At 38.4% G+C, this 15960-nt stretch overlaps 1 protein-coding gene across 1 annotated transcript in view; it reads left to right on the plus strand.

The window, feature by feature from the left end:
• LOC136857246 (protein GPR107) overlaps window positions 1-15960 on the plus strand; it is a 109124-nt gene that overhangs the window by 86523 nt on the left and 6641 nt on the right. The window contains exons 11-12 of the mRNA XM_067135739.2: window positions 870-1011; window positions 11777-11937. Of these exons, the coding sequence (XP_066991840.1) occupies window positions 870-1011; window positions 11777-11937 (303 nt within the window). The remainder of the gene's footprint in view (window positions 1-869; window positions 1012-11776; window positions 11938-15960) is intronic.

Consider the following 15960-nt stretch of genomic DNA (forward strand, 5'->3'; position numbering starts at 1 on the left):
TTTCGCATAAATTGCATAATTTCGCATGTTGAACCAATTTCACATTTTATCGCTAATTCAAAATCGCTAAAAAACACTTGTACGGGTCATATAAGATGAAGGCACATACACTGACAAAGTTTGGACGTATTTTGCATTTATTGCAAATGCTAAAAATCACAAACTCTAACTATCATTCATTTCTTCTTCAATAGTTCCTCAACAGAGGTTTGTGTCAGGAAGGGCATCTGGCCATAGAAACATGGAATATAATTTCAGATCACTTCATCCCTGACCCTTTATCAAGAAACAGGACTAAGGGGCAAACATACATCTTCATGTACAGGTACGGCCAAATTCCTCGCATGTAGAAGAAGAAAATGTTACATTGATATGAGTCCAGAAATGCTTTATTTCCGCGTTAGAACACATTTTCTATAACTCTACACTCTACATTAATTATAGGAAACATGCAGGAATAGAAATACCACATAAAACTCTATCGTACATGAAGTGTTCAAAATGCCCTCTGTTAACACTGACACATGCATCAACCCGCTGTCACATTAAATCCCAGATGCGCTGATGTATTCCTGATGCATGTATCAGTGCCAACGGAGAAGTATTTTGAACATATCAGGTAAGAAAAAGTTTTTCTCTTCATGTGCATTACCCATGATAATGTATAGTTTCCAGGCCCATGTGAGGAATGTGTCCTGAAAGTTTGGCATACCTCATTGGTGTACCTTGAATAGATGGGCCTGTCATTTTCATTCTTCTTGTTAGTTTAATGTGCTCTTCATTTCTGTAAATTAGTTATAGGTATGTCCCTTTTTTTTAAACCGAATCTTTCATGATAATTTGAATATAAGTGACTAATCTGATTTCAGGTCCATTCGTCATCTACAAGAGGCATCCCATACTGATGGTAAGGCGGCCATCAATCTCCGTAAACTCAAACTGTTTCGTCACTTCTACATCATGATTGTGTGTTACATCTATTTCACACGTATCATTGTATATTTGTTGAAGGTGAGCTCAGTAATCTATTTTCCATTGGGTGTTTTTCCCATTTTCAGGTAAAAGTTCATTATCATAAATTGCACCTTATTTCTGAAATTATGCTTTATTTCTTATTCTCTCATTGTTGTCACTATTTTCAGCAAACATTCCTGATGTATTTACATTTGTTTCATATGGCAAGAGGATGCATTACCTACCATCACTTACATATAATAGTTAAAAATACGGTGAAATCCCATTAGTACGTTCCTCACTAATACGTTTTCTTATTTATGGCGTCGAATTATAAGTGTCCCAGTCCCAAATACACTAAATATACACTGCCGACCAACAGTTTCCGGACAAAGCATATGTACCTTCACGAATATGTTTAATGTTTAATGACATTTATATTACTGTAACAAAGTTTCGAAGGTTGGCAGAAGTGTAACATATTGCTCAAGGTTGCATTTGTTTGGTACTTGTCCCGCCTCTCGCAGCTTGCTGTCTGTCGCGGCAACTTGTTATTGCTAAGTCAATGCGATCTGTGTGGTTTTAATGAAGTGTTTTGGTGCAACATCTTAGGTTTTCTTATTGGAAGGGGAGTTGGTTCAGTTCTGATAGTCAAAGAAACTGTATTATGTTATAATGTAGTTATTATATTATTGCAATCAGAAGTTGCATTAATATTGTAACATTATCTGTATCAAATGTAGCATGATTTTTATATTTTCTTTGTAGATAATAGGCCGTGGAAAGACACTCAGCAGTTAATACTCTTCAGGGAGAAAAGTATACGATACGGGAAATCGCTAAAAAGCTCAAAATCCCCTGTTCAGCCATTAGCGATACCATTTCACGCATGGATAAAATGGGATCTAATAAAGACAGACATTGATCTGGAAGGCCTCCAGTGACTTCAAAACCTGTTGACAAGTATATTGTTGTAGTCAGCAAATGAAATAGGAGAATGACAGCACCTGAAATCCCAAAATCAATTACACACAGCTTAGGAGCCAAGTATCGGTGACCACATTATATTATATTATAATATTATTATTTACTCATTATAAATTTACTCATTCAGGACAAATATTTCATGTTCCCTATGAGAATCAACATCTGTATCTGATGGCCCGGCAGGCATCAATTTTTGGAAGTGAGACATAGTCTCTCGTAGTGCATTGGCACTGCTGGTGGCTTCAGGTGGCCTATGCAGTGGCCTCCACAGTATGCACTAGCCTTGCGTCTTGGTAGGTGTGCTAAGTACCAACTGATGAGCCCAACTTAGCACACAAGGGAGAAACGCAGGCAACCAGGAATGAGTTAGCTGGGAAGTTTATAATGTCCAATAACGGACCATTATATTGGTGAGTCCATGCTAGACGTTCAGCATCAGAAAAAATACATCCCGACTGTATAGCACCTACAGCGAAACATGGAGGGGGCTCTGTGATGGTTTTGTGATTGTTTCACATTCAATGGAGTTGGTACAGTGTACCAAATTCAAGAAACACTGGACAAAAACGGCTACCATTCCATCCTATCTCATTATGCTGTTCCGTCTGGACAGCACCTTATTGGACGTGGGTTTGTCCTCCAACAAGACGATGACCCAAAACACACGTCTCGCTATTGCGTGAATTATCTGCAAAACAAACATAACTCTGGGGAATTGTCTTTAATGGAATGGGCCCCCCCAATCCCCAGGCTTAAATCCAATTGAGCTGTTGTGGGAGGAGTTGGATCGGCAAATCCGAAATTAGTGTCCTTCATCGGAAAAGCTGTTGGACAACCTGCTGAATGCCTGGCAAAGTATACATGCATCAATGTTAGAAAAAATTGTTCTGAGAATGCCGAGAATAGTTAAAAGTGTACTTGCAGCAAAGGGGGGTTTCTCTGATGAGAAGAGAGTTTGATGTGTTCTTATGATCTGTGGGAGTAAATGCATACATATTGTCTATTTCTTGCTCAGATATAATGTAAAAACACAGTTTTCTTGTAAAATATTAGTTTTAGAATATATATATATATATACACATGTCAATTCGTTGCATAGGTATATTGTTTTCTTTTAATCTCAATCCTTTCTTTAACAGTTCAATGCTTCAAGGGTTATGAACTTCATGTTGTTGGTCCGTATTGAACTGAGATAACATATAAATAATGTACAGGAGAGTTTTCCACCTATTCCTTACTAAGTTGTATTTACAGTGTTCTTTACATTACATGGGACTAGTTTCAACCCTACTCGGGGTCATCATCAGCCATATTTAACATACACAATATTTGGCGAAATTCTAAAACATGTTTCTAAGCAGTAAGAATCTTATGAATATATAATTTACAATATGAAGTGTGGTTGAATTAGGCAAGGGCTATGGTGCTCAAAATGTTGCAAGAGAAAATGAAATATTATGTGTGACGTAGGTGAGTAATAAAAGTACACTAAAATTGCTAAAAAGTCTGGAATAAAAGTACAAATGAGGTGCTCTGTGTTGTAGGTTAAAAATTTTTAGTATGATTATAGACTCGTGGAATTCAGTAGGTCCTGGTAATATGTAACGGTTGTGGACCAAGTGCTATGGTACTAAGAATGAACACAATGTAAACTGACACACATATAAAAATATACAAGTATGTATAATGTCTGAGTAACAAAATGTTTAGTTGATACTCTCTAGGAGAAGAGTCGACTATACACTGTATCAGCTTAAGCGGAGAATTTGGCACTTGGTGTATTAAGTAACCAAGCCATGTTGATTGGGCTGCATGGATGATTGTTGGAGTTGTGCAGAATGTGAAGTTTTTGAATTCTTGTTGAGAAGAAAGTAGACACTGCGCTTGGTGATATTAATTGGTGGAATTCTCAGTTCATAGCGGAAAACAAATTGGACCTATTAAAATTGAGAAAAGCCAGTAAAATGCAAACTACGCGGAAAGAGGAAAAGATTACCACAAAGCGAATGGACACTCACCTCGCGCTGCGGTGTGTGTAGCTTAGCTGATTGTGTGCGATTGGTGGCGGAAGGAGAAATATGGGCGGGGAGGAGGGCAGGGCAGGAGTCAATATTGTGGATAAAATGTCTGCCACATACATTGTAGCGCACACTTCACGGTGATGGCCTTTGGTAGTTTTTTAATGTAATGCTCAATATCTGTGGAATAAATTCTTAGGTAATCTATATTAGCTACAGGAATGAATTAAAAACTTGCAGACTCTTCCTGAAGAGATTATCTGCTGAACTGGTAAGTGAACATCTTCAAAGGGGGAGAGGAACTATGCAGGTGTCGTGTAAACCAGCAAAAGGAAATTCTACAGAAGGAAACAAGAAAACAGAATTGGGAAAGCATAAGTAACATTCTACATGCCAGAATTAGTCGAGACAGACAAGGTTGACGAAGTACACTTGCGTAAAATGTCAGTAGTACTTGAGCCTGAAACACGCTGAAATGAACTGTATATCTTGTGCAAAGTGAGTGATTACTAGTGAACATGAGAAGAAACATAAAGAGATCAATATCACTAATTGCATTCTCTTATGACATATGTATTTATTTTTATGTATTAGTAAGTCTCTTGTATTGTAGGTTGAGTACCGTGTGTGTGCTTTTTCACATAAACCGATTGTTGTAAAATGTGTATAATAATTGTAATGTATGTACTGTCCATCACAAAGATGGACATTTCAAATATGATGCTCATTGTGCCTCTGTGGACTAGTGGTAGAGTGTCGGCCTCCAGATCCCAAGATAGTGGGTTCAGACCCGGCAGAGGTACTTGGATTTTTGAAGGGCGGAAAAGAGTCCATTTGACACTCTGTGCCATACGATGTTGATATGTAAAAGATCTCTGGTGACCCATTTGGTGTTTACCTGACAAAATTAATTAAATCTCAGTCACAGACGCTGAAGAGAGTTTCGGTTTACTCAGTCTGCCATCTAGTAGGCCTAGAGTAAAACAGAATGTCAAAATTAATGAGCAGACAGCCAGATGGCGTCAAATTAAAATGTCTGCATAGGTAGCTGAGGCCATACGATTATTATTGTGGTTTTGAACATGAACTGATATTTTCTAAGTTGTGCGTGTGTTATCCTGTGGTGTTCATTATTTGTGTATGTCCATGATACATTCATTCTGTAGAAAGAGGCATAATGAACTCTCTGAAAATGAGTAAATGCCATAAATTGTCAGTGATATCCTAAGAAATTAAATTCTTCAAACAAATTTTAGTACTTTTAGGCAACATCATACCCGTATTTGACGGATACATTGCAACCAATTGTGTAATATTATAGTGCGCGGTTGATGGAAGGTTAAACACCCAGCCATACAAGCTGTGCTGTTGAGTATCTTGGAATTTTTGCCGTAATGCCATGACTGCCATGTTGTTGCAGAAGGCAGATAGATGTCATTTCACTTTTAGATACTGCACACAGGCAGCGCTAGCAAGAATTCCCTGATTATCAGAATTGAAAATACAGTAAAGAAATATGGTATAAAGATAAATGCTTCTAAGACACAATCCATAATCATATAGCAAGCAAGCTGCCTCTATGGATAAGTGGCAGAGTGTCGGCCTCTGGATCCCAAGATGGGAGGTTCAAACTCGGCAAAGGTAGTAGGATTTTTGAAGGGCGGGAAAAGTCTACTAGACACTCCATGTCATATGATGTTGACTTGTAAAAGATCTCTGGTGACATATTTGGTGTTCACCCGACAAAATTCATTAAAACTCAGCCATAGACCCCCAAGAGAGATTTGCTTTACTCTGCCATCTAGTAGCCCTAGAGTAAAATGGAATGTTGAAATTGACGAGCAGACAGCCAGATGACATCAAATTAAAATGTGTGTACATCAAAGTTGAGGCTATACGATTATTATTATTATTATTATTATTATTATTATTATTATTATTATTATTATTATTATTATTATTATTATTATTATTATTATTATTCTGCTTTTCCCACACCTGTGGGGTCGCGGGTGCGAACTATCGCACATGTGGATTTGGCCCTATTTTACAGCCGCATGCCCTTCCTGACGCCAACCTTATATGGAAGTATGTAATCACTACTGCATGTTTGTGTGGTGGTTTGTAGTGTGTTGTCTGAATATGAAGAGGAAAGTGTTGAAACAAACACAAACACTCAGTCCCCAAGCCAGAAGAATTAATCAAACATGATTAAAATCCCCGACCCTGCTGGAAATCGAACCTGGCACCCTCTGAACTGAAGGCCTCAATGCTAACCATTCAGCCAATGAGTCAGATTATTATTATTATTATTATTATTATTATTATTATTATTATTATTATTATTATTATTATTATTATTATTATTTTGATGTTGATTGCCTAGCCTTTGCAGATGATGTTGCAATTTTTTCCAATTCCATAAGCACAGCCATGGAACAGGCTTTTCAGCTTAAAATACAAGCAGCGAAGGCAGGCCTACAGATTTCTGTTGAGAAAACATAATTTTTAACTCATATTAAGCTGGCACCCAGAGAGCTAGCAGTGGGACAAGACAAAATTATACAAGTAGATAAGTTCAAGTGTCTGAGAGAACTGATAACATCAAACTTGTCAGAGAAAGAAGCCTTTACATTATGGATGAACAGAATGTAAATGGCATACCGTTTAACCAAGGACATATACAACAAAAGGTCCATATCTTTCAAAGCAAAGCTGAGTCATTACTGCAATATCATCCGTCCAGAGGTCTTACACGTTTCAGAATGTCTTGCAATGAAGAAAAAATGCCTGATCGTGAAACTGGAGGCCAAAGTAAGGAAGATTTTGAGAAAGATCTTAGGTCCCGTCAAAGACAATGGGGAATATAGAAGCCGGCATAACGACGAACTATACACCCACATAGAGAAGATTACCGATATCATCCGGTAAACAAGAATTACCTTTTATGGGCATGTGACACGAATGCACCAAACAAGACTGACCGACCATATCATTACCTTCGTTCAGCAAAAGAAAACCAAAGGGGCTTGGTTCATTCAGGTGGAGAGAGACCTTAAAGAAGTGGGAATCGCACATAATGACATCCAGGTTAGTGTCCCACTTTAGTAGAGACTTCAAGCGTTCCAGGTTTTCTGAGACAAGCCACAATTAAAAACAGGGAAGGAATGGACGCAGGAAAGGAAAGAAAAACACCGAGAATGCATGCGGAAGTACTGAGCAGATATCAAAGCCAGAAGTAGCCAGTTGAAAAGACGTGGTCCAAAGTTGGCCAATATGACATGAATGAAATGAATTATTATTATTTATATTGCAAGCAACGAAGAATTTGTGTTTGAAGATAAATTCTGCCATGATTAGAACCTTATGTTATATATGCCAGAATTTATTTATTTAGTCATATGGTGATTTTATACAATATATATACAAGGCAAAATCAAACTTTAAAGTCCATCCTTCTCAGCCATTCAGTTAAACCAGGTGTGAGAGCGAGCAAATCGTCAGGAGTGCCAGGGTACGAATGAAGAGGGCAGCGTTGGACCAGATGCTCAATCGTCTGTTCTTCCAGGTTACAATCACACATTGGTAAACTGATCCAGCCCCACTTGTACCTGAAATAATTGCAACAACCATGTCCAGTCCTTAACCTGCTGATACGGCACCAGGGGTTCCTCGGTAGGTCAAAACCGTTTACCATCTTTGTGGGATCAAGATGGTGGACACTTGTTCCTAATGTCTGCAATGAGTTGCCCTGCAGTGACACTTGCTGGTGGACACTTGTTGTGCTGGGATCTATCTCCAGGTCTCAAAGAAAATTGACATCTTCTTGAGGTCCTCCGTAAGAATTTGTTCACAGTCTTCGAAGTTTTTACTCTGTGCTACCAGTGCGGTCATCAGCATATATGAACTTAGTTGATGTTGTGGTTGGTAAATCATGAATGTACAAATTGAATGGCGATGGTGCTAAAACAGATCCCTGTGGCAGACCGTTATTTAGTTTTCGTTGGTGGCTTTTAGTGTTGCCTAGAAATACTTCAAATTGTCTTTCACTAAGCATGCTAGATATTAGATTCACGATTTCTCGACTTGGTAAAACTTGCAGTAGTTTGTAGATCAGTCCCTGTCGCCAAACAGTGTCATTCTCCAAGCTTTCCTGCTTGACTTCGTGAAGTTAATTTCTTTGAGTGTAGTTTCCCATTTCTCTCGTCTGTTCTTATTTAAAGTGTGGAGTAGCTATGAGCCCACTGTTTGATTTCCAGTACTTTGGTATTCTTGGAATAAAGCCTCACTATCTTCATTCCATCCAGGTACATATTCCTTTCTGTAACCCCTAGGAATGTTGGACTTAAGCTTTGATAACTAGTTTAACAAATTCGTCGTAGTTAGTTGCTGTCGGCTGAAGATTCTCCGCAGCTAGATTGGAGTTAAGGTCTTTTGTGAATCCATCCCAGTTAGCTCGTTGAAAGTTCCATCTGGGTAAGGGCATTGAGTATACAAGGGGAATTTTCAAACCAATTTCCAGCAGAACAGGTCGGTGTTGACTGTTTGGAAAGTTGGACAGAACAGTGCGAGTGGTGTTGAGTGGTTGGTCTAGTTGATCTTTAGACACGAATGTCAAGTCTGGGTTGTAATCCTTGTTCCAGCGTACGGAGTGGAAGGTTCCCTTGTCTTTTACATCAAAAACCAAATGCATATTGTTAGTTTCTGCCCATACAACTAGAGACTCTCCTTTCGCATCCACGGTGTCATACCGCCCATTTGTGTGATGACTGTTGAAGTCTCCATTGTATATACAAGGGTGATCAAAAGTCGGCAGTACTGTAGGAGCCCAATTCACACACGGAGGCTTGTACAGATTGACAATTTTTAAGTCATTTGTCTGAATTGCTATAGTGTAAATGTAGCCATCTTCAGTGCAACCAATTACTTACACTCCATTTAAACCTGACATCACATAAGTATCTATTCCATATTGTGGATGGTGGATAGTTTCGACCAGTGTATAACCGGGTATTCGTCCTTTACGCTGGAGATCCTGTTCATCTTTGGTATGGGTTTCTTGAATGTTGACAACATCAATGTTAAGGTCATGCAGTTGTTTTTGCAGATTCTTGCATTCGGCAGAACTTATGCCTTCAATATTAAGTTGCATAATGCGGACTGCCAGAAAATAACCGAGGATGAAAGATGTACAACTAAAATCAAGATTGCGCAAACAAAAAGTGCTCAAGCCTCCTCTGTATGAGAATTCTGCACGCATTTGTCTGGACAGTTTTGTTGTATGAGTCAGAAACCTGGATGAAGAAGACTGATGTCAAATGCCTTGAAGCTTTTGAAATGTGGTCTTTCCACCAAATGATTAAAGTGGCCTTGAAGGATAATGTGACAAATGCTGAAGTTCTACGTCGAGTGAAACAAAGTAGATCTCTGGAGAAATTACTTTGCAGAAGATATTTGACTTGGTAGAGCCACACTTAATGCTGTCCCCAGATAAGGACTACTGTTGCTGAGTACCGAGTATTATTGACGGCAAACGGCCTTGCGAAAGGCCAAGGATATCATTTCTCAGACATGTCTTACAAGATGCCGATACAAGCATCTATGTAGCAATGAATAGAGTTACCAATGATTGTGAGGCCTAGAATCAATTCGTGATGATTATGATTTACATATCCTGTAAAATTTATAAATATATGTTGCAAGTAAATTAACATATATTTTGTTTGTATTTTCTATCAACTTTTGTCATTAGATGATCTTATCATTTTGCAACACATTTTAAGTGATTTCAAGCTGAGAAGTCACATAATTCTAGCTCACGATTCAAGATCAGGTAGTTGCTTAAACTTGATTTTCTGTTTCACTTTGTAGGAAGTCAGCATATCTCAGATAGCTTCTAGTACATCCCATTTCAGCAGTTTCTCTACTCTTCAGTGAATTCATCAGCATGCTACGGAATTTAAATTTGCCCGATTGAGTGATGGTAGCATACTATTACAATTTAGTGGTAAGAATACCAGTTCATGAGCAGGGCAGTAGTCTGTAAAAAGAATTATTTGTTTGGTCTTCGACCCCGTTCTTGAGTTAAATGCTTGGAGCCACTGCTTAGAAAGCGCTGATATTATCGATGCTTTTGTTTTTGCTTCATACATGAACGTCTTTAACTGCTCGTTGGTTGGCTGACTTTCCGATAATAAACGGTTTTAGTTTATCACTATCATCCATGTTGAACAGTTAAATTTTATTTGCTGTGCTTTTCACCTTGCAGGGGTTACCCTTCACCACAAGAGTCCTATCGGGTAATAAATTATAAATAAATGTGGATTCATCAGCATTGAACATCTTTGGGCTCATATCTTTTAAGAATTTTGTGAAGAAATTGCTGCTCGTGTGGGACGAAGTGTGTTGGCAGTGCAACGGGTCTGTACAGAATGGTTTATAGAAGGCCGTAGAACATGACGAGATGGGTCTACTCGCACCACCCAGACACCCCCCCCAAGAAGATACACCTCATCCAAATGGCATTGAAGGACAGATATGCGTCCTCCTTAGCTCTGGCAGAACAGTGTAACACATGGTACACTATCAGGAGTGACCGTCCGTTGCCGTTTATTACATTCTGGGTTACCGATGCGTTGTCCACTTCTCCGTCTACCTTTGACTAATGTGCATAAACATGCTAGAATGCAATGGTGTATGGAACAACGTCGCTGGGGACAGGAATGGCAGCAGATAATGTTTTCGGATGAATCCAGAATCTGTTTGTTTGAAGATGATGGCCACATTTTGGTTCGCTGAAAACGGGGAGAGATATCACATTGACTGCATTCGCACCAGACATACAGCGCCAACTCAAATTCATAATACAAACAAGAGTATAATGGTGCAGGGCAGTAGTCTGTAAAGAGAAGTATTTGTTTGGTCTTCGACCCCTTTCTCGAGTCAAATGCTTGAAACCACTGCTTAGAAAGCACTGATATTATCGATGCTTTTGTTTTTGCTTCATACATGAACGTCTTTAACTACTAGTTGGTTGGCTGACTTACATGACCCCACCACCAAAGCTGGTTTACGGGTACAACTTCATCCATCGAGTTCATTCCTAACTTAGCCTTTATCTTCTTATTCTGAGTACCCTCCTGCCATTGTACCCACCTGTTTGTACCAGCAATCATTCTTACTACCTTCATGTCTGTTACTTCTAACTTATGAATACCCTGAGTCCACCCAGCTTTCACTTCCGTAAAGCAAAGTTGGCCTGAAAACAGGCCAATGTAAAGATAGTTTTGTCCGGGAGTTGACTTCCTTCTTACAGAATACTGTTGATCGCATCTGCGAGTTCACTGCATTAGCTTTACTGCACCTCGATTCAATCTCACTTACTATACTACCATCCTGGGTATCACCAATGTGATCTTTTCTCAAAAGGTTTAAAAATGAATTATGTAAATCACAAAAATATGCAAATATTTATCATACACCATTATAGTTTGTGTAGTATCAAGAGTTACACAGACAAAAATGATCGATAGCGTTCTTAAGCTTTTTATGCTGCAGTGTATAAATATTGATAATAGGAAAGATAACACATGCTAATTCACTCGTAACAACAGATGAATTAGTGAAAGGGTTCTAAAAGATTTTACACAGTTTATATAGGAATTTTTGAGTGTTATAAAATAAACTTGTCATTTCAATGCGGTTCCCAGTATATCCTGTACTCGCTATAGCAGACTTCTGTTGTATAGTCCCCATCAAAATATTGTATAGCTGAATAAGACAACATTGAATTAACAGAAATACATTTTCCTTTGCAGATTACAGTGCCTTTCCAGTATGAGTGGCTTGATGAAATGTTCAGAGAAATGGCTACCTATGTCTTCTTTGTGTTGACGGGTTACAAGTTTAGACCTGCTTCTGCTAATCCATATTTCCAGGCGAATACTGATGATGATGACGATGAAGACATGGATGTGGTGTGAGTATCTTTTCTTTGTCCATTGTTTTCATGTTGTTTTCTCCCACCGGATTGTGATGTTAAACAGCTTTCACAGTGTTTCTCCTTTTGTAGCCAGACACTCTCATACTTTTTCTAGGAAATAAAATCCAATGAGGAAGAAGTGTTTGGAAGTATACTCTTGAATCCAGTTCTTTAGTTTAGTCCCAAGAGATACGTTTTAAATTCAAAATTTAGCAAAGGCCATTGTAGCTTGTATTAAAGTCCAATTTTTTTAAAAAAATTTATCTGCTAACAGAATGTTTTGCTGTTACAAAGTACAGTTTTTCTATTGATTTATAAGGAACTAAAGTAAAAAAGGAATATGCTATGTTATATTGTTAGGAATGCAATTTTTTAATATTAATTTTATATTTATAAAAAGGAAAGCTACTTAGCCACAGTTGCCAAGGTGGCTGTGCGTGAGTCTGTGCTTCTTTTACGGAGCCATTTATATTCCAAGACATAAATTTTTTACCATGTTATGTCTTATGGCAAACCCATCGAGGGTCAGTTTCCTACATAAAAGATTATAGTAGCAGTAGCAGCAGCAGCAGCAGCAGCAGTAATCACTCATAAGTGACCAGGTGGTGGTGGTTGTATTTGGTAGTGGTTTTCAGGCACCAAACACACAAGTTATAAGGTTGAATCTCTTCCTTTTTCCTGTTTCTATCTGGCTTTCTTCTTATCCTAACTTTCCATATCAAGACTGAGATTTGTTAAGATGCTCCTAAGCGAGTACAGTGGAACCTCGATTCCCCGTTTATGAAGGATCCCAAAAAAAAAAAAAACACAACTTACAATATGGAAAGGCAGAAATTGGGGGACGAATTAAAACCATCAACAACTTGGCTAAACATTACAATATGTATAATTATAATCCTACAAAAACACTACTACATAAATTACATGTGTTACAAATCTTGATACTTTAAATTCAGTTTTATCATGGAAACTGTGTCAGTTTCCTGTGAAAACTTCTTTCAGATCATTAACTTTGATTAGCCAAGTTCATCGAAAAATATGCTACATAATGCCAAGCAAGCAACAATCAATCACAACTAGTTTTTTAAACTATATCAGTTCTCAAGACAGAGAGCTCAGAATGCCTGGTACAGAATATGAAAATGGGAATTGAGGAGCTAGAGAAGAAAGAAAGAAAGAAAAATTCTAAGGAAGATCCTAGAACCAGTTAAGGGAAAAGACGGTACCTGATGAAAGAGGAAAAATAAAGTTCTAAACAGTCATGCAGAGAATATTAGACACATTGCACAAGAGAAGATTGAAATTTGATGGACAAAAGGAATTTTCAAGAAAGTGGGATTCATACAAATAAGATCTGGAATTGAGTTGTTTCAAAGTAAGGTTGGTAAATTCAACAAGATGGGCAAAATCCCTTCTTTTTTAAATCTTCCCTTATTTGGTCTCCGGTATGTGTAGTAAGTTCTTGTAAGTCTTGTAGCACATAAATTACCATTAATCTACTCAACTTTTAAAGGTTATATTGTACTCGAAAATATGATTTTGAATGCAGGTATCTGTTCTCAAAAGTTTCGAATGAGTTATATTCAGCTCTGCCTGTTACTAATCACAACCATCAAGATTGGAAGGGAAAAAATCATCAAAACTGAATAAATTTTGGTTTGTTCATGACCTTGAGCTCAGCTGTAAAGTGTGTTGAAATACTCACCGCACAAGCCAATACAAACTTGCCCTGATAGAAGTGCTGGAAATCTGCTTGGTGATACAATCATGAAAGGTCTGTCAAAAATCAACATCTAATTAACACTGGACATATATTTTTTTACAGGTATGAACATTTGATTTAAATTCTTAGTGTTTCAAAAGACCTGAATTTTCTGAAGAAATGTATTAAAGGTAACGTCATACCTAAACATTTGAATTCAGTACAAAAGAGAGGTAGATTGCAGCATCACAAAATGAGAACACAGCGGAAAGTGAACCACTTGTGGATTAAAGATAAAATTTTTTTTTACACCTCAAAAAAATGAAGCTAAATAACATACTTTATGAATTGCACCTTGTTATCACTAGTCGAATTTCAGTTTTGGAATGGGAAGAGGCGCAACCTAACATTGACCTCTTGTTATTTACAATACTGGTACTGGAAAAAAAAGAGGAAAACTAAAGGTTTTGAATTAGGAAATACCAGAAGCTTATTGAGGACAAATGCATTACATGAGAGGAAATGTGTAACAATATAACACACACATTTTATCTGCCATTTAAAAACCTGACACATGTTAATTTCAACAATGATGAAGTTGAGATCTTAAAGTAAAGCTCCTAAACATAACTGGCCACACACAGTTAAGACCAAAATTTGTAAAATAATAGAATACAAGACCACCACAGATAACAGAACGAATAATAATCTCCGAACGATTAACAAGAAGATCAAAGACAACAACATAATTATCATGACGGCTGATAGGGGTAATACCATAGTTTTGAGGAATACCTGATGATGATGATGATGATGATGATGCTTGTTGTTTTAAAGGGCCTAACATCGATGGTCCCTATTTTGAGGAATAAGAAGATTACAGACATGATACTGTATAGGCTTTTGGGCTTATGCCGTGTCAAGAAAAATAAGGTGAAATTCTTTAAGTTTCGCAGAGAACTGTGCTCTGCGTCCTCAGAAGAAGTCTCGACTGTCCACGAGAAAGGCGTCTTAAACAATGACTTTAAATTTTAGATGTTATAATAGAAGTGGAAATGGACGTTCATTCGCCACCAGATGGCTCCCAGGACGTGGCACAACGCTAACATTCGAAGCGGAAGCTGACCGAACTATCAGAATCAAAGTGGTTCACATAACGTGTGTACGTAACATATGACATTGACAGGTGTATGACATACACACAAGCCTGGAATGAAACATCTGGCGACGAGGAGCGTATGAATTTGGAAAACACCGAGACAAAATAACAATAGTGAAAGGACAGGGAAGGGAACTACCTACGTAAATTCTTAATGTCTGGCAACCAGGTATTACGTAATTGATAGCCGGTGTTCCTGTTGAAATTGTTAGGATTTCTACGTATTTCCACAGCTTCCCGTATAATCCTGGACATGTAGTGACCTGTAGTGTCTAGTGTGTGTAAGAGCTCGAGCATCTTGGAACATGACATCATGACCCGATGATAGAGCGTGCTCAGCTATTGTCGATTTGTCTGGTTGGTTGAGACGAATGTTACGTTCATGTTCTTTGATACGGGTACCAATGGACCGGCATGTTTGTATACCTTACTGCAAGTACCCAAGGACGTAAAAGTGGGGACAATTTGTCCTTGGTTTTACTCGGACTGTGAGCAGTTTTAGTGGCGGTGCCACACACTGTTTTTATATTGTGTTTGCGGAGGACCTTGGCAATTCGATCTGCGGTGTTGTGAATGTCTGGCAAGTAGGTAGTTCCCTTCACTTCTTCCTTCTTCCTTCTGTGAGCTTTGCTTGGTCGTTTCCCTGGGATGCAGGGCTCTATGAATCTGTAAATCGCTGTAACCATTACCCTTGAATGCGACTTTGAGCATGTCCATCTCCAACTGGATATGTGATGGCTCACAAATTCGTCTCGCCCTCTTGGCGAGTGTCATGAGAATGCTTTGTTTTTGTGCTGGATGGTGGCGAGAATCTGCATGAAGGTGGCGATTTGTGTGGGTAGGCTTACGATAGACGGTATGTCCTAAGGAGCTGTCCGGTTTCTTTCTTACTGGAACATCCAAGAAAGGAAGGCATCCATCCGACTCCCATGTCCATGGTGAATTTTATTGAAGGATGTTGCTGATTTAGGTGGTTTAGATAAAGTTTCTCAGGACCTTCTGTCCAGACCACAAATGCATCATCAACATACCTCCACCATATCATAGGTTTGACGGGCGCCGAAGCAATAGTTTCCTCCTCAAAATGCTCCATAAAGAAATTAGCCACTACGGGCGAAAGTGGACTTAACCATACACAGCCCATTGAGTAAAGTAGAAA

Source organism: Anabrus simplex, chromosome 1, assembly GCF_040414725.1.
Source record: "Anabrus simplex isolate iqAnaSimp1 chromosome 1, ASM4041472v1, whole genome shotgun sequence".
In the NCBI taxonomy this organism is placed as follows: domain Eukaryota; kingdom Metazoa; phylum Arthropoda; class Insecta; order Orthoptera; family Tettigoniidae; genus Anabrus; species Anabrus simplex.